The sequence below is a fragment of the Anabrus simplex genome, chromosome X (assembly GCF_040414725.1).
Source record: "Anabrus simplex isolate iqAnaSimp1 chromosome X, ASM4041472v1, whole genome shotgun sequence".
Taxonomy (NCBI): domain Eukaryota; kingdom Metazoa; phylum Arthropoda; class Insecta; order Orthoptera; family Tettigoniidae; genus Anabrus; species Anabrus simplex.
This window is the reverse complement of record NC_090279.1, coordinates 147,217,992-147,238,630: the sequence shown is the minus strand read 5'-3', so window position 1 is coordinate 147,238,630 and position 20,639 is coordinate 147,217,992. Positions and strand designations below refer to the sequence as shown.

The 20,639-nt window shown below is 37.7% G+C and overlaps 1 protein-coding gene across 1 annotated transcript in view; it reads right to left on the bottom strand.

The window, feature by feature from the left end:
* LOC136886717 (uncharacterized) overlaps nt 1-20,639 on the bottom strand; it is a 420,809-nt gene that overhangs the window by 193,945 nt on the left and 206,225 nt on the right. The window contains exons 11-12 of the mRNA XM_067159522.2: nt 15,664-15,816; nt 7,330-7,518 (exon numbers count right to left, since the gene is read on the bottom strand). Coding sequence (XP_067015623.2) covers nt 7,330-7,518; nt 15,664-15,816 — 342 coding nt within the window. The remainder of the gene's footprint in view (nt 1-7,329; nt 7,519-15,663; nt 15,817-20,639) is intronic.

The following is a 20,639-nucleotide window of genomic DNA, read 5'->3' as shown; positions in this document are numbered from 1 at the left end:
TAAAAGATTTGACAAAATGGCAAGACAATTACAACACATGTGATAGTTATGATGATAAAATAAAAATGTTAATTCATGTTGGGTTGAAATTTCAACAAGTCAGTGTCCAAGCGACAAAGTAAAATCGGCGTAAGGGTTCTTCTTTATGTTGGAGACGTGTATACTTGTTAATCTTGAAGATAAAATTGGAGATATAAAAGATTTTCTTAAAGTATAGTTATCGGGGAACTCTTGTCAAACAACCGTAGTTGAAGTTGAGTTGCAGTTAAGACTGTTAAAATGAGTCTGAAACAAGAAGAAAATAAGTAAAAAGGAGGATATTTCAAGGAGAAAACCTTGTCAACATGACAATTTCCATAAAATGAAGTAATTGATAATAGAGCTTGAAAAGATGGAATAATATCTCATAATTTATTACGTCACCACACCGATACTTCAGAAAATGCTTATGGAAACTCTGAATTCAACATACGACCTGACTGGAGTAGTACAAATGCAGCAAGAAGACACCCTCTGTTGTTGGTAATTCTCAATCTTACTTTGGATGTGGAGGAGATCAGACGCGAACACTGAGCCTTAATATTTACATTCTTACCTGCCGTGTTCCTAATACATATCGTCGCGTATACGACAGAATGAGTCGCGACACTCATACGGTCGGATTGCTGAATTTTAATATTGAGAAATTTAACTGTGATTCTTCAAAGATTACATCTGAATTAATTTTCAACCGCATGTGTCTTATATTAATCAATAATTAATTTGCACGTGTTTGGCTCACATAATAATGTGTAATGTTATTTTGCAGTGCGCAGTGAATATGAATGTTTTCTTAATCTGTGTGTACAACATCACGATGGAGTGAACATGTGAGGCGCCAGAACAACGCAAGGATGGATTATAACACATCACCAGGCCCCGGTGGTAGCCGGTTCATCAAAAGATAGGTCATTACCTCATTACTTTGTAGTTAGTGCTCTTTTTCAGGTCATGATTTTCTGAATATATATGTTTGCAATAATGAGCAGAACATATAGAAGGTTTGGAAATATGAAAGTGATATAGTTTCATCGAGTAAAACAGAACCTCCAGAGATGTAAATCTTCATTTAATAACTTAAATCCACACGATTTCATTAATTTAATTGTACCTCAATTCGTGGTATTGTATTTCTAGAAGTCATTCGTCAAGATATATAAATTTTAATGGTGTTACAGTGGTAAATATTATTAGAATCTTTGAGATAATAGTTATTTATTGGAGAATTTCTTGATTGTACCTGTATTGCTGTAGAGCAGGAATTTTATTTCAGTGTAGTGTGGCTGGATTATGATAGAATTGTGCCATAACTCTATTACAGGAGCGACGAAGACAGTGTTAGCTACGTGTTTTGTGAAACTATGTGTTATTGTGAAGCCATGTGTTTACTATGAGTCTATGTATTCATTGGGATTGTGAGGAATTTGTTGAATGTATGATCTTCGCACATGAGAATGAATAGGTTGTTCAGTGTAATGAATTAATATGAAGGCGATGGATATAGCAATCTTCGATAAGAATCAAACAAGTATTAGAAGCTGTATGTTAAGTTCTGCTCTCGTTATTTATTCTAGGTACATTTCTACGGGAACCTGACCAGATCCTGTGACCAGCAGCATCATTGTATTGTACATCTGCATGTCAATTTTCTTACAGCTATTTGTGTGGGAGTGATCCAGAAACATCGATCCTGTGTGGCTATGCAACTGATATATATTTGGGAATGTACTTTATCCATTCTAGGACGAGCTGATGCCACATTATTGTATTTCTATTCGCGTGTTGGTGCTCAATTCTTTTCTTATTTTGAGATGATGTTATTTGCATATCAAATCTTCAAAATGAATTCTATTAATTTCATATCTATATTTCATTGAATTGTATGATTTGATATAAAGGAAAAAAATCTCTTTAATATTTTAATGAATGTCTGTAGGTTGTTGTAATTAATGTAATGGTAATTTATCTTTATCTTTTTTTAACTGAACAACCTGAAGGTGAGTACTATCTGACGTGAGGATTTTTCTTTAGAACCGAGGACGAAGGCATAATAACTCAATCATATAAATCATACAACTCATATTATGTAATACCAACATAAAGGGTCCATTCTATATCATCTTATATTATGTTTCAAGTCATATATTTATAAACATTTACACCACGATTTCTGACGGCATTTCAAGTTTTTATAATAAGTTTTTAAATATTCAATTTAAGATTGTCATAATTCATTAATTAAATAATGTGAAGATTTTTTTAAACTTTCATATGGACTAACATTAAGGTAATTTGTAAATCTGATTGTATTTAATGGCCATGGTGTTATCACATTTAAAGTATGCCAGTGTTAAAGATCAATGCCGCCATTAAAGCCAACCTCTTTCTCAACAATGAAAAAAATATGTAAATAAACCAGCCATCCCGTATTTAATTTTATCATTTGTAGATAGGAAATCCTTTTAAATCCCTTCATTTAGATTAAATCTCTACCATTGCATGAGATGCCTGTCTGCCTCAGGTATTATTTTAATATTTAGTGGTGATGTTTGTCGTGAGAACCTACCCTTATGAGATATGGATCTTACGTTTTACCAGAGCTAAGCTATGATACGATATTTAAATGGTTATATACCAACCCTACGTGAGTAATTAAAGCTGAATGATGACATCCTATTATAATAGTAACTCATATTTGATAATATTAAGATGTACATATTTATTGGGTTGATGATAGGTTTGCTAGGATGTCGTCGTATGAGTAATCTATTGTGCATTACGTTATATGTTTCGACGCCCAATTTTAACCAACACATTTGGTCTTATTTTAGTCGCCCAACTTTGGGCTAGTTCATGATTGTCTATGGCCTTTTGTTACATATTTGATGCCCAACTGTGGGCAGCCTCGACCCCGTTTGTCACAATATGTAGAGGCAATTCACACCACTCACTGTCTCTCGAAAAGTTGGGGTCTCAATACATTTGTCTTTGCTCCAATATAATTGGATGCAAGGCTTGTGAACCCAGGACTTGAGAATGCAGAGGGTAAAGTAGGCCTTAATTTCATCCTCATTAGTGTCAAAAGGAGGGCTGTAAAGAAGCCAAATTCCTGTTCTATTCATAGAAGTTCGCAAAAGAGAAACCCTTGCTGGGGTGATCAAAATATAAGCTAGTACATACGACTCGGCGTGGCACATGAATGTCCCATCATTTGAGTTCAAGGCCTGGGCAATGCTCGCGTGAATATCACGTCAAATGAGTCGAATGGGTTACGATGTGTCCTATCCTTCCATCTCTTCTTCTGGTAAAATTCTGCCAAATCGATCTCCTCTCATCAATTCAATTCAGTATCTCTTCATTCGTGATTCGGTCTAACCATCTCAGCTTCAGCATTCTATAGTAACAGAACATTTCAAAAGCTTCTATAGTAAAATGTCACTGTTACGAACGATAATACCAAAATGTTCAGAATTGGGAAATTATTTTTAGACCCCTTCCCTTTTCCCTATTTAATGTGTTTTAAAATATTTTGTTTTAACGAATTTTCAACTTTCAGCATAAAGAATTGATATTCAGCCCTTTTGTCTATATTTAACTATATTTTATCAAAATATTTTTGAAATTCAACCTGTTTTAATCGCTGGGCATTCTGGACAACACGTTCCTATGCAGTTAATATCAGACAGTAGGTTTACTATACGTCCCGGTTTTGAAACTCTGCCCCGGTTCCCCACCCAGTTCATAGTTTTGTCTCGCTTTTTACGGAAACCGCTGCTCGAAAATAAGTCACACTGTTTCATTCTTTGTAAGCGATCTTGTGGTGTTGGCACAATTTCATAACATGTTCACCTTTAACACTGACTAGCTAAAATCTATATGATTATGCGTTGTACAATGTGCACTACTAATGATCAAGAACACAGTGATTTTTACGCCATATACATCGTTTAGCTAATCAAATGTAATGACGTAAGTAACCTGGCACTTAGTTATTGTTTTCTCTGTTGTTTGGTGAATGTTATCTTTCTCTTTCCTAGTGTTTCTACTTTCCTTCCAAAATGCCTACGGATGAGCTTCGGAAAGAACATCCGGTTTTGAAAACACTGCGTAATCAAGAAGGCAGAGTTACGTGTTCACATTGTGGCAGTGTTTTTTCTGTGGCACATGGAGGTTGATCTGATATCACAGACTATGTGCGGAGTACGAAGCACACATCTGCTGAATCAGAAGCATCTGATTCAAATATCACTGCATATTTCAAGAGCACGGATCCTCAGAATGAGGAACTTACCATGGCTGCTAAAGAAACAACTTTTGCTTACCACACAGCAAATCATGATTCAGTTTCAAATCAGGTGACTGTAGTTCAAAACTTAACTTCGCAACTGTTTGACGCAGAATTTAGTCTTGCATGTATGAAATGTGAATCCGTGATATGCGCAGTTTTAGCTCCTTTATTAGTTAACAAAGACAAGGAAGATTTAAAGGAAGCCGCTGTTGTAACCGTGTCCACTGATACCTCTAATATGCGGGAGATAAAAATGTTACCAGTGTTAGTGAAGCACAATATTTCGTATCTTCAGATGGAGTAAACGTAAAACTTTTAGACATTTCATAAATTCCAAGGGAAACGTCGGAATTATTAAGAGACTTTTTTGTATCTGTCATCAAGAAGTATGAACCTGAGCAGGAAGTTAAAAGTTTCTGTGCAGATAATTGCAACACAAACTTAGGGGGTGTGAAAAAGAGGAAAAAAGGTATACCATCAGCCAACAAGAATCATCATCAAGAGTTGAACTCTGTCAAACACTTTGAGGCACATCTTCCTCTTCCTCCTCTTTATCACATGGATTTCCCTCACCCATAATATCTGCCACAATTTCTGTGGTCTCGTCCTGTGCATCATGCCTACTTTTCTAAAGCAGTTTGCAATGGTTTCTTCTTTCAGTGTTCTCTCTACGGCAGTGAACATCTACCTAAATTACTTCTGGTATGTTGACACTAACGTCTCCCTCCGAGGAAATTTATGCAAGAAATAAAATTGAACTTATTTCTTATTTACAAGAAATCAACCTTACGTAATGATGTACTCCATAACTGAATTAGATATAAATTTGTCATAATAAACGCACCATAATCTTCACATGCTGTTGGGTAGGGAATCTGCTGATTAGATTTGTTCTGCAGTTTGCTTATCTATCCCTGATATTTGTAATTGGTTAAGTTCAAATGTGCGTTGTCATAATAACGAGCTGCTGTTTGATAGAGTTACAATATTTTGTTTTCCAGAAACCGGGACACTTTGAATTCTCAAACTTAAGGACAAATTTTATTAAACCAGGCAAGTTGGCCATGCGGTTGTGTCGGGTAGTGTTGAAAAGAAAATCACAGACTTTTTTCAAGAAATGAAGTCCAGAACATAATGCACTGGAACAATGTAAAATTTGATAGGCTGAAAATTTACAGAAAACCTCTTGGAATTTCTGTATGTCATTATTTTGTGTACATATACCGTATTTACTTGTGTTTTAGACCCCCTTGGCTTTTCAAGACGAAGAAAATGAACAAAATAAACCTTGCATAAAAGACCCTCAACGTAATTTGTCAGAGAAGAACAACAATTCCGCTTCAAAGCAACTACAAGCCTGATGCAGCTCTGATGACATCTCACAAATTTGTGAATAGTTTCGTTGGTATAACCCACGCAATGGAAACAAATGTCAGAGTCATGTGGTACATCTGCATTTCGTAGTTAAGAAATGTCCGCCTCCGTAGTGTAGGCCTACTGCAGCTCTGATGACGTTGCACAAATAGGTGAGTAGTTTCATATCCGACCAGCGCATTGAAAGCACACATTAGTCATGTATGTATGTATGTCTGTGTTTTGTAGTTAAGAATGTCTGCCAGCGTAATGGTTAGCACAATTAGCTGCCATTCTAGGGAGCCTGAGTTTGATTTCTTGTTCCGTATTGCCAGAGATTTACGAATGGCAGGAAAGTTGATTTGCGGTAAAAATGGTACATGCAACTGCCTTCCACTAGGGACCCGTCTAAAAAGGAGGGATGAGGAAACGAGTTTATCTTACTTAAGAAATATTCACGGTTGTTACTAGGCCTATTAATGTAGGCAGGCGAGATCAGTAACAAAGTATGTCGTAACTCGGGCAAATATAGGGTTTCTTGAGAGAAGTAGATTTAAAACGTGATAAAAACAATCCAATCACAACTGTTTTACTCGCCAACGTACCTAACAAATAATATTATTGATGTTTTATTTCCCCCTTACTTTCAATGATTTTTGGAGACGTCAAACAAAACATACTAAGGTATGCGTTAATAAAAAAAAATGAGTGACAAAGAATGTACGAAATTAAACATTATGATAATGAAATGCATTATCACCACACCTGCAGATGTCCATAAATGGAGTAAACTTTCCTATTATTTATTTTTATTCTTTCCGTCGTGGAACTTTTGGCACTATCCGAGCGATACCATACCTAACCTAAACAATGCAGTCTCTCTTATTTAATTTACAGCTGTTTAGGTAAATCCTGATGTGATAAATGTAGAGAACAAGCACGAAATATATTTAAAAATAAGGGTCTGGTTTCAAAAGTCACAGTTATCAAAAGAATGCTTCCAGTCACTATATATTACATTCGGAAATACAACTAGTAACATCCGTTAGTTAGCAGCTTGTGGTCTGGCACGCTTTCAACAACACGGATTTATGCAGAAGGAGTGGCTTCTGCTATACATACATCAGCTGGGAATATCAGAGACCATCTCCAGAAACCATTTGGGAATACCTTCACACAGTTTGGACTCTATAAATGGGAATGAAACTATATTTAAAAGATTCAAAAAGATGGGACCTCAAATGCTCTTGGTCTCGATTGCAGTCCATGGCTGACGAGATGGCAGTGAAGATGACAGCATTTGGAATGACGACACGCCGGTAGCAGGGAAGTTAGTGGCGCAACATAATTAAAATTAAAGCAGTGATCAGGTTTACTGTGTAGTAGGCCTACTGTTCAACTGACAGAGACAAATGACTGGCCATTCAGTTATTTTGTTTCAATACTGCATAATTGCTGTAAAGAACATTGTAAGGGATGAAAAAGAGAAGAAATGGAATAAGTCTGCACACAAACTGGAAGAGGATGGTAGAGGAAATATGAAACTGCTATACAGAGTAGTGAAAAACAAGCGAAGGGATCAAGAGACCATAAAAGTCAGACTGGTTTGAAACAAAGAGAGGAGTGCAGCAGGGCAGCTCATATCAAACCTTGAGTGGAGAAGTTGTGACAGGAGGTTGATCAGCCTGAGTCAAGGTTGGTTCAGCACCAGTTCCATCAATCTTATCTGATTCTATTGGAACCATATCTTCTTCCTCACTGTCTGTCATAATACTTAGTATTTGTGTTCCACCCGTTACAATTGGTTTTCCAGACTTCAACACTCCATTCATCAGATCCTGCAAGAGAAACAAAATATTATTTACAAATGCTTCCTTTACAACTAATCTCTCTTATATACAATATAGTAAATTAGATTATACAAAGGTAAACCACTAAACTGTCTACTGTTAATGATTTTTCATAAAATTTTGACACTACTTCACAGTGAAACTGAACTATATTAAGAATAAAATTAGTATATTGTCTTATGAAGTATCTCTTGTTACTCTGAAGATCTAAACTCCTGTGATCGCCCAGAAAAAACAAGATTATACGTGCTGGTCAATCAACCTGCAAATGCTTTAAAGTACATGAAAATGTGGTTTTGCTCACATGGCGGTCGGTATCGACCATCTTTTCAATCGTCCGTGTTTGTTTTTAATTACTGCATAGGGTATGCAATATTCTCAATGCGGTTTTATTTTGATGAAAATAAATATCACACGAGATATTTATGTACTTCCTTGCATAAAACCACTTTATTGCAGCTACGTCTAATCCTCAACAACACACAGTTATACACAACACTACACTATTAAGGGAAACACACTGAAGCAATTTATTGTCGATTCTGTAAAATACAGATATCAACAAGTCCATATACTGGTTATTCACTTTGCCATCGCAAGGTAAAACTGACTACCCTCTCACTCAAGTCGATTCTGACAAATACAGATATCAAGTCACTCTAACCCACACTCTTACATTCTCTTACTGCACTGTCTCCCTGAATGACTGACTGACTCTCACTGTCACTCGACCTGTCAGCTCGATATATATACTGTTCGACAAATAGTCTAGAAATATCGACTTCTGGAAATGTTCTTGCAACGCTCTAAGTGGAACACATCCAAACATAAAAGGAACAATCGTTTGACTGGTCTCTCAATCGGAGTAGATCAAACTCGAATGTTTGATTACAAATACAGAAACCACAGTGACAACATCTATAAAATTCCTAATGTTTCTACATGTATCAGGATAATAAATCATTGCCGTAAGTTTCCAGAAACCTCCCTCCATATGCATCAGAATGTTAGTGGATTATACCCAATATATACATTACAGAGTTTTCTACATTTTTCGACTAAACAGATTTATAATACCAATATAAATGGTCCGTTATTGGACATTATAAATTTTCCAGCTAACTCATTCCTGGTTGTCAGCGTTTCGCCCCCGTGTGCTAGGCTGGGCTCATCAGTTGGTACCTAGCACACCTACCAAGACGCTGGATAGTGCATACCATGGAGGCCACTGCGTAGGCTAATTGTAGCCACCGGCAGTGCCAATGCACTATGAGAGACATTGTCTCATTATCAAAAATTGTTGCCTGCTTGGCCATCAGATGATGTAGATGTTGATTCCCATAGGGAATCAGAAATAATTGTTCCGAATGAGTAAATTTATAATACCAATATAAATGGTCCGTTATTGGACATTATAAATTTTCCAGCTAACTCATTCCTGGTTGTCAGCGTTTCGCCCCCGTGTGCTAGGCTGGGCTCATCAGTTGGTACCTAGCACACCTACCAAGACGCTGGATAGTGCATACCATGGAGGCCACTGCGTAGGCTAATTGTAGCCACCGGCAGTGCCAATGCACTATGAGAGACATTGTCTCATTATCAAAAATTGTTGCCTGCTTGGCCATCAGATGATGTAGATGTTGATTCCCATAGGGAATCAGAAATAATTGTTCCGAATGAGTAAATTTATAATACCAATATAAATGGTCCGTTATTGGACATTATAAATTTTCCAGCTAACTCATTCCTGGTTGTCAGCGTTTCGCCCCCGTGTGCTAGGCTGGGCTCATCAGTTGGTACCTAGCACACCTACCAAGACGCTGGATAGTGCATACCATGGAGGCCACTGCGTAGGCTAATTGTAGCCACCGGCAGTGCCAATGCACTATGAGAGACATTGTCTCATTATCAAAAATTGTTGCCTGCTTGGCCATCAGATGATGTAGATGTTGATTCCCATAGGGAATCAGAAATAATTGTTCCGAATGAGTAAATTTATAATACCAATATAAATGGAACAATTATTTCTGATTCCCTATGGGAATCAACATCTACATCATCTGATGGCCAAGCAGGCAACAATTTTTGATAATGAGACAATGTCTCTCATAGTGCATTGGCACTGCCGGTGGCTACAATTAGCCTACGCAGTGGCCTCCATGGTATGCACTATCCAGCGTCTTGGTAGGTGTGCTAGGTACCAACTGATGAGCCCAGCCTAGCACACGGGGGCGAAACGCTGACAACCAGGAATGAGTTAGCTGGAAAATTTATAATGTCCAATAACGGACCATTTATATTGGTATTATAAATTTACTCATTCGGAACAATTATTTCTGATTCCCTATGGGAATCAACATCTACATCATCTGATGGCCAAGCAGGCAACAATTTTTGATAATGAGACAATGTCTCTCATAGTGCATTGGCACTGCCGGTGGCTACAATTAGCCTACGCAGTGGCCTCCATGGTATGCACTATCCAGCGTCTTGGTAGGTGTGCTAGGTACCAACTGATGAGCCCAGCCTAGCACACGGGGGCGAAACGCTGACAACCAGGAATGAGTTAGCTGGAAAATTTATAATGTCCAATAACGGACCATTTATATTGGTATTATAAATTTACTCATTCGGAACAATTATTTCTGATTCCCTATGGGAATCAACATCTACATCATCTGATGGCCAAGCAGGCAACAATTTTTGATAATGAGACAATGTCTCTCATAGTGCATTGGCACTGCCGGTGGCTACAATTAGCCTACGCAGTGGCCTCCATGGTATGCACTATCCAGCGTCTTGGTAGGTGTGCTAGGTACCAACTGATGAGCCCAGCCTAGCACACGGGGGCGAAACGCTGACAACCAGGAATGAGTTAGCTGGAAAATTTATAATGTCCAATAACGGACCATTTATATTGGTATTATAAATTTACTCATTCGGAACAATTATTTCTGATTCCCTATGGGAATCAACATCTACATCATAAACAGATTTAGACGTATTCACAATATGTATTTGAGGTTATACAAATATAGAATACAAATTTACAGGGTATAGTCATACTTTGCATTTATTTAATAAAGGATAATTAAAACATATTAAACATAATGCAAATGCAAACTCGTGTCCTCATCCCGAGGTGGTGCAGCTCTTTTCAGGCACACCCACTATGGAGGTGAGCTGCATGTACCATTTCAACCACATACCAGCCCTCCTGTTATTCTTAAATTTCAGGCAGTATCGGCAATCGAACCCGGGTCCCCGAGGACGGCAACAACTAACAACACTAACCATTACGTTACGGAGGCGGATATTAAACACAATAATTTAAGGCTTTACGAGCGTTATGTTACGAGTAGGATGGCATATATACGACAGTTTCAACATTTTATTTTGACACATTCACACCTTACATATGATGCTCTATTTATTCATAAATTTAAACTGTTCTCAATACCACTACATGGAAGAGTAATGACAAAACAACAATAATCGCACCAAAACAACAGTTACATACTGTACTGGTTACGACCTGTACATGCCATATTTTTTTACTATTAATTGTATTCCATCATCACGCAAGACGTTCAGAGCGAACTTGGTTTGTTTACGCTCGGAGGAGCGAGCGGGCGAGCCAGCGGCAGCTGTGTGTGTGACGTGGCTGCAGGGAGAGGATAGACTATCACCTGACGCCACGTGTAGCCTGCATGGTCTGGTATGTTCTGGATATGAACATTCAATTGAAAAAATTTCAAAACTTCTCTAATAGTAATCGCAGTGATTTGTGCGATACGTCATTTTGAAGAGGATAACATAAACGTTTCAAACTGTGAATCTCAAGTAAATCCGTCGACGGATTCGCGAGATAATCAGCCTCAAAGGGATCACGTTATATGATGGTGTAGGAGCCCCAAGCTGAGCTCACTAGACTCTGATCAGACAGTCATAGCTGGGTGTCCAGCCTGACTCTCCACGCTGCAGTGTTCGTCGAAGTGCTGACAGAGGCTATCTTTGGATATTCAAAGTCTTCATGTGGGACAAACTCTGACAGTCGTGTTGAACTTGTAATTTGTGCACGTGTGAACTCTAATGTATAACAAAATCTTTATAATGGACATTGAGTCTATCAATCAAGTTGAACTTATAATCTGTGCGCGTATTGGAACTCTGATTATGACAAGTCATGTAATGGACTTAGGTGACAACAGTTGAGTTGAACTTATATTCTGTGCGCTTGTAGAAACTTCTCGATATAACTTACTTTCGCTCTTGTAGAACTGAGTTAATTACCATGTTGCCTGTGTGAACTTAGCCTCTGAACAAACATGTCATTAATTACAATGTGACACTACTAACACAATTCACCCCCATCATCTGAGCAGCTATTTAAAGGGCTGGCCCAGCTATTCCAGCTGTTAGTGGCAGAGCAAACAACAACGAATTCTTTTCACAATAAGTTCTAAACTGAACAAGATATGGAAACAAAATTTTGCACATACCTTAATGAAGTCCTCTAGTATCTTTGTAGGGTGTGGTAGGTAATGTCACACTTTCCTGGGTGAATGGGAACACCACACTTTCCACAAAAATAGCGTGTTTCACTAATAATTTTATTTTTGAAGCACACTTTGCACTTTCTTCAAGGAACTTGACTATATTTGACAGTGGAAACTTCAAGAGAATATGCTCTTTTCTCTTCCCGTCTAACCTAGATGATGGATCCTTGGCCGGTGACCTTTTTGACAGCAAAATCGCACGACGTTGACTTGGAGCAGGTGAAGTAGATGGAGCTGAGATTTTGGAGAGAGGTGACTGTACTTGTATGTCGGGTTCACTTCCCCTCCGCCCCCGTTTGAGAATTGCCTGGTGTTCCTTTAGATCTTTTGGTACACCCCTATTTGACCGTATTGTTCCACATACAGTAGTGTTCTGTTCCCGTAATTGTTTCGCGAGTCCAACGCCATTTGTAATAATTGTTCATATAGACTGTATACCCCTGGCCAAGATAATTTTCAAGCAGCTGAAAAACTGTGCTTTGTAAATTCGTATCACTTGCATCATTTATATTGTCCCTACACGCCATGGTTACACTTCAGAACGCGATTATACACACGCTTGTGCAATCACAAATCAACTATGCAGCTAGTTGTGCCAGCGGTAGGCTACCTTCAGAAACAAAACAAAGAAAGTGCATTGGGAGGGAAAATCGCCGTGGCCATGTAGTTTCTGGTGAGTAGAAGCATTCATAAGGGTATTACTTTTATCTCTCTCGCACATATTTGTGACAAAAATAGATCCCAGCTGCATAGGAATGGCTCCAATTCAAGGTTGTGCTTATCCGGGCAAACTTGGATACGGTCCACAGCATGGTCACGCGCTATAGGCAATAACTCAGATATGGGCGTGAATGTGTTAACAGTGACATTTTATAAAATCTCAGTCAGCATAACCTCATTAATAGACAACAGTGTTATGAAAGTGTTTGAACTTTCACATGAATGTTAATGCAAGTGATTACCATAAACGTATGCTACGACACCAAGGTTTCATTCCAAACTCAAACTGTGTTCTTTATCCAATTCAAACAAAATTGTGTATTATTTCTTCCGAACAGTGTGTAAATTATTTGTGTGTGACTGACAGCAGTGTCTTTGATAAACTCTTGAACAGTCACCATTTTATTTAATGTCAAGTACGCCTAACAACGAACTGTGCTTTTCATTTCAACCTCATTTCTTCGTCAAAGTGTTTAGTATTATTGCATGACTGACAGCAGTGTCTTTGAAAAACTCTAGAGCAGTCATACATTTCTTTCAATGTCAAGTGCTACTTTATTTAGTGGAAAATCACCACGAACAGTGTCAAGTGCGTGAACAACTTTCAGTTTCGTTATTTCTATTCATGAACTGTGCTTTATTTTCTTCCAAACTCGATGCTACCCGCATCTTTATCTTTAGTGAACTTATAAATTCTATCTACAAGATTAAGAGTGAATTCGATGCCATATCCCAACCATATTAAATGAACCAGTGCTGTTAAACCAAAGTGTCTGAGGACTGTGTAAATTTGGACACTCGTGTAAGTTATGTGACGAGTGATTACCCGCAACATCGTCGGAGATCGTCGGGGAACATTGGAGATCGTCCAGAACGTCGAAAAGTCGAGAGTCAAACTCATATCAAACCGACCTGGGTGTTCTGGCCTTATCTCAACGTAATATTGGCAATTTCCAGAACGTGTTCCAGCCCCGTTCAGCCTGGTTTAAAAATTAAACACAAAATTGTTATTTTTATATTTTATATTTTTTCCTATTGACCTGTCCTATGCATGTCATCCTACACACAACTTAACACTTGGAAAACCTTCAATAATTATTATGTTTAATATATTTTAATTATGCTTTATTAAATGCTAAGTACAACTATATCCTGAAAATATGTATTGTACATTTCTATAACCTCAAATACGAATTGTGAATATGTCTACCCTCAAAATCTGTGAAGTCAAAAACTGAAGAAAACTCTGTAATATTCATCTACTGGGTATAATACACTATCATTCTGACACATATAGAGGTTTCGGGAAACTTATTGTAATGATTTATTATCCAGATACACGTAGAAACATTAGGAATTTTGTAGATTGTGTCTCTGTGGTTTCTGTATACGTAACTGAACATTCGAGTTTGATCTATTCCAATCGAGAGACTGGTCGATCGATTGTTCTTTGTATGTTCGGATGTGTTCCATTTAGTGTGTTGTAAGAACATTTCCAGAAGTTGATATTTCTAGATTGTTTTGTCGAACAGTATTTATATCCAGCTGACAGGCTGAGAAGTCAGTCAGTGCTGTTCTCCGTTATGGAGCTAGTATTGGTGCTGAACTCAGTTGGTGTTGGGCTCCATGGTGAAGTCAGAGTCAGATAGAGTGAGACAGTGCAGTAAGAGAATGTAGTGTGAGTTAGAGCGAGTTGATATCTGTATTTGACAGAATCGACTTGAGTGAGAGGGTAGTCAGTTTTACCTTGCGATGGCAAAGTGAATAACCAGTATATGGACTTGCCGATATCTGTACTTTTCAGAATCGACTGTGCGATGATGAAGTGAATAACCAGCATGAGAACTCGCTGATATCTGTACTGACAGAATTGACAGTAAATTAATTCCTTCAGTGTGTTTCCCTTAACAGTGTGGTGTTGTGTATAATTGTGTATAACTGTGTGCTGTTAAGGAATAGACATAGTGACCAAGTGGTTTTTACATTAAGAAGCGAACGTCTCTCGTGTGATATTTGTTTACACCAAAATGAAATCACATTGAGAATGACCTGCTGCATCATCAAGGTCACACAATATCCTCCAATAGTTTCACGTCAGATGTGTGACGAAGATGCATCAGTCATCCGACAGCCAGCAGTTGCATAAAAATAAACATATGCAATAATAAAGTCCGTACAGTGCTTGGCTCTAGCAGTTTGTGATATGATAACTATCTGATACAGTAAAACTTCTTAAACTTCTTTTATACGTTTCACACTTCCACAAATCATTTTCAGCAGTCTCGGCAGAATCCTATGTGTATGATGGCAAATTATTTTGTTTACACAACTTTCATTTATATTATTATTATGTTTATACAATCATATCTTTTTTACAATTTGCTTTACGTCATACCGACATAGACAGTTCATCTTAACCCACTTGCACTCAGCCTACCTGCAAGGGGTCTGCTCAAAGGAACTTCCACTAATTTTTGTGATTTTGAAACCAAAACACAAAAAATCAACACATAAATAGTTAACATGAATTAAAACTAACATAAATCAAACTAAGTGCAATAAATATCTCATGGCTTTCCACTTGCGTGACTGCTTCAGAATGTTAATCTCCTATTGAAATGTTGAAAAAAAGTAAGATTTGTGATTCTTTCATGTTATAAATTACACTTTGCATGAGAACCTACGAACAGCTGTAACTAACATATTAAAGTCCACCAGAGAATCTGTAAACAGCTGTAACCGACATAAATTAAATACTAATTCTGGGCATGTGAAGGGCATGAAAATTAGTATGCTTATGAATTAATCACAAGAAATTAAAATAAGAATGTTTATATTATGAATAAATACGTACTTTGCGTGTGAGAATAATTTTCCTTATTAACTGTACACTTCCCAGCAATTTATTCTTGTAGTCTGCTTTAATATTTGGTGGAATTTCTTTGAATCTCCTGAACATTTTCTTTGCGGGAAGTGGTACGATTGCCTTCTTTGGCCGTCGAACCATCTGCAACAAAAACAAAAAACCTTCTTATGCAATAAAGACAGGAATGAAGAAGATTACAGTGAATCCCCATCCAGCTTCTTGGCTGAATGGTCAGCATACTGGCCTTCAATGCAGAGGGCCCTATGTTTGGTTCCCAGCTGAGCCAACAATTTTAACTGGGTACGATTAATTAAACTGACTCGGGGACAGGGTGTTTGAGTTCATTTTAACCTGCATGCACTTACCTATCTGCAGGGGTCTGCTCAAAAGAGCTCAGATTAATTTTTGTGAATTTGAAACCAAAACACAAAAATTCAACACATACATAGTTTAACACATATTAAAATAAAATAAATCAAACTAAATATATGAAACTACGACCATTTCATAAATGAATATAGCTGGGACGTATTCTTCCTGTTTTGCTGAGGCCCCTTGGACCACGTAGTTCCTAACTCTGGTGAGCTTTCTTCATAGCCCAGTATTCCTTCATCTTTGCGTTGTGGGTTGCTTTCCTTTCCTGAGTCCACTTCACTCCCACTCCAGGACGCAGTGTTTTAGCTGTAAGTAACTGGAGAGTTTCACATGTTCTTATCACCATTCTAAATTTATCCTTGTTGATTATACGGTAGAAGTCCGTTATATATGTATAGACAAGAAAGGGTTCCACCTTATCAATAGAGTTTTTATTGTAAGAAGTAGCTTACAAGAGCGGTTTCGACTTCAAATAGTCATCATCAGCTGAACATGAATACCTTTACATAACTGTCAAGCATTAATTGGTATTGCCCTTTCTAAAGGGAGATGCCGTAGGAAAGCATCAGGTCTGAGTGCCCAAACTGGGCATATTAATTGTAAAAAGATTATATATTATAATTTTGGCATTCAGGTACTTGAGTATAAAGCTATCTTCTTCAGGACTAGAATTTGTTTATGAAACCTAACCTAAGCTTAAATCTAAGTTACAAATACATTAAAATATACAGTTACATGTTAAAATCGATTAAAATAACGAGTATAAAACATTTCATTGAATTGAACGTGTGTGTCTTGCAGGTATCTTCGTTCTCGTTTTTGAGTCCAATGTTGTGAATAGTTCAGTACTTGCGTTCGTAGGCAATGCTGTAGTTCTCTTAAGAAGTCTTATTATTCACTTAAATGATGTCTTCACTTGTATGTGTGATGAAAAGCTTCTATTGTTAACAAAATCCGATTGTATAGACAGAGGTAAGTATGTGCAGCTGTGAGTGGAATCTTATTCTTTAAGTATTGGAAGCAGATGTGGTCTTGGTCATACGTAAGTATTTCTTGATGCAGAGTTGTGATGGTGGCTCCTTCTTCATCTATATCTGTATGCTGATATATATTATCTGTGGAAGATGAAAATAAAGTGTGAGTAGAGAGTTATAACCTGAAGGAATGCCTGTGGGTGTGGGTGTGTGTGTATTAATGTGAATGTGTACTTACTATTGTTGTCGTGGCTGGGTTGCGTTTGATCTGAGAGCTTGACATGTACTGCTTCGCATTCTCATTAGATTTGTGTCTGCTGCTGCGAGGGGAGTGGATAGAGGGGCAGGGAGAGTAGCCATTGTGGGGGTAGGGGTGGAGCTGGGCGTGTCATTCGACAGTACTATGGCGCGTGTTATGTTCTGTTTATTGATTATTTTAAGGTAGTCATTTTTTAAGGCAGGGATGGCTTTATTGAAAATGATATTAGTTTTCTTCTGTAATTTCATTTATGGTATAATCGGGATTGGCATACTGATCTAACGATATGTAAAACTCTTCTGTTTTATTGAGCAAGGGGCCCTTGGGATTTATATTTAATATTTTCATGTCATTTGTGATGTTCGTGAAGCTGTGTTTATATTCCTCGATGTGCTGGCCTATTGCGATAAATGATTATGTTTTACAGCATTTAAGTGTTCATTATATCGGATTGTGAAGTTTCTACCGGTACGTCCAATATAGCTGGTCTCACAATTATTACACCTGATGCGGTATACTCCTGATTGATTGTACTTGTTATTACTGTTAATTGTCTTGGTACTGTGTAAGATGTTAGTGCTATTGTGCGTGCTTTTGAATGCTATTTTTAAGTTATGTTTTTTGAAGATATTAGTTATGGGATAAATGTGTGCGTTGTTGAAAGTAAATGATACATAATCCTTTTAAGGTTTGTCTATTTTTGTCAATGTGGTTTTGGGTTGAGACTTCCTTTTCCTTCAAAATTTTTATATCAGTCTTAAAAAGTACTTTGTAAAATCATATGAATGCCTTTCTTATACAGTACACATTTTACACTATTTTTAGACGCTGAACACTGGCTATTATTTTTCGGCTGCACAATTATTCTCTATTTCAGTGGGTTTAATAACCATTAACTTATAATTGGCATAATAATATCGAAGAGAACCCGTTAATAATTTGCCGGTATTACCTATTTCACGCGTCTCTACAATACGACGATCCATCAGGAAAATATTCTTGCTTACTATAAAACTAATGCTTTCACTCAGCGTCAAATATAACTGGCTGCCACTACACGCACGTCTCACTTCCCGGCTTTGGCCAACTTCAGCGGCTAGCGACGTATAGGCCTAATCATGGATGTTGCAGGTCGACAAATGAGTGTATTGCACCGCAGTATGGCAATTCCGCCCTTGCGTTTTCTGTGCACATACCTCACAATTTCATCTGCGACTTCTTTAAAGGGTCCATGTTACGGACCACTGAATCCATTTTTTGTGCAGTACGCATTTTTAAGCTATCCTTGTCTTCACGCTAACGCCGAATATTGGCTTTAGTTAGGCCTAAGCCGTACTTTCTTTCGGCTGCATGATTATTCTACATTTCCTAGTGTTTAATAACCATTAACTTAAAATTTCATCATAATATCCATGAGCACCCGTTGAAAATATGCCAGCAATACCTGTTTCACGTATCTTTACAGTACGACGATCCATCACAAAAATATTCCTGCTATCTTTAAAACTTAATTTTACTAAGTGCCAGGTACAGTGGATGCATTATAACTCTGCTACTGAGTAGCCATGGCCTTTCTAAAAATTCCAAGGCTCGCATTCTTTTATGCCATTCTGCAGATTTGAGAAACAATTGTGTAGAGAGGCTAATATGTCATTCTCTCTTAACTATTTCCCGAGATCCAGCGACGTTACACACAGGCACTGAACAACCTGTTGCCGCAGGCTAGTGATGTATAATAAAGAGACAGTCGTTTACTGTCAACAAGTTTTGTGTGTATGCATGCAATTTAACTACTGTAGTTGCCAAGGCCGCGAATGCAAGAAGACCCTCGATATTTCACATGATATTCTGAGGAAAAAAATTGTCGTCTTGGATTCAGAGAAATATGGTATCACTCCAGAGGCTTCTGTGGCAAACATTTCCGTTTTCTTCTTCAAACGGCGTCACCTAACCTAACCGTATATGTATCATGAAAACATATTTCAAACGCATGTAGAGAAATTATAACATCTTCACTAAAATTTACATGGGAATAACCATTCCGAAATTTAACTAGATGCGAGAAAATATATAAATTATCCTCTGAAATCAGTGATGTACTCTGCCATATCTTGAGGTGTACCCCATCCTCAATTGCAGTATTTAGCATTAAAATTAAGCAATCGTTTCCTCAGCCTTTATTTTTAACAAGTTAATTACTGTTATCGGACACGTTATTTACACATTTATTACGCAAAAAGTTCTCTTTCATTTTGAATTTTCTTTACAGAACAGCAGTTGACGGGTATTAATCGACTCCAACATTGCTAGGCGGGCAGTAATTCCATTGTGGAGATGTATCTCCCGTATGCAGTTATCAGACTGTGCCTCATATAAGGCTTCTGATAAGCTCACCTGCACACACCCAGCGTCAGTGGGTAGGGTCTGACACATCCCACTCTGACGAGTCTAGTGTCGGACCTAAGACAAAACGCTGGTTAATAGAGCAAACACCTGAAAAGCCTTACATCTGATATGTTTTTGACATGCTCTATTGGTGAAAAATATCTAATTCCCTCCATGGGAATTTAGAATTTTCCATCCAACATCGCCTTCGAATATCAACATAAATGGTCCGTTATTGGACATGTCAACGAGAGAACTCTCGCTAGTGGACATAGTGAGGAAACGATACCGAAGGAGATCGATAGCATGAAACATAATCACTGGGGTGCATAAATATCGGTAACGGAAAAAATTGCTCGTAATAATGGATGCATCAGCGATAAGGCTCTCTCTGTAACCAAAGGATAATAGACAGTTTAATATAGGAATTTTGAAGGGACCGGCAAAAACTGTCATTATAGCGGGGTTCTCGTTATATGTCGTACTCATTATAGTGGACTTCTACTGTATCTTTGGGAACAATTTTCAACAATTCTAAGTCTTTTCGGACCAGTTTCATCCATTTAGCATTTGTCCCCTTACCTCTAGAAAGGGTGTTGAAGATTCCTGAGGTCAGTCTCTTGTTGTCCATTCTGACTATAGTATGTGACCATAAAAGATAAGTCTCCTCTTTCTCATGGCTGATGTTATGCTCTCTAAATGTTGGTAAAGCTTATTATTATGCCTGATTCTTTATTCACCTCCCTCTTTAATGGGTCCCATGATTTTTCTCAGGATCTTTTGTTCTTTCAGTTCCAAATTTCTGAGTTTCCCTTTTTGATCACACTCAAACATTCTGAGGCCTACAGTACCGAAGGTCTTTCTATGGTTTCATAGTGTCGAAGTTTGAGGCTAAGGGAAAGGAATTTGGTCTTGTAAATGTTCATACAGAGATGGAAAGCTCTCTCCAGTTTCGTACATCTGCCTTCCAT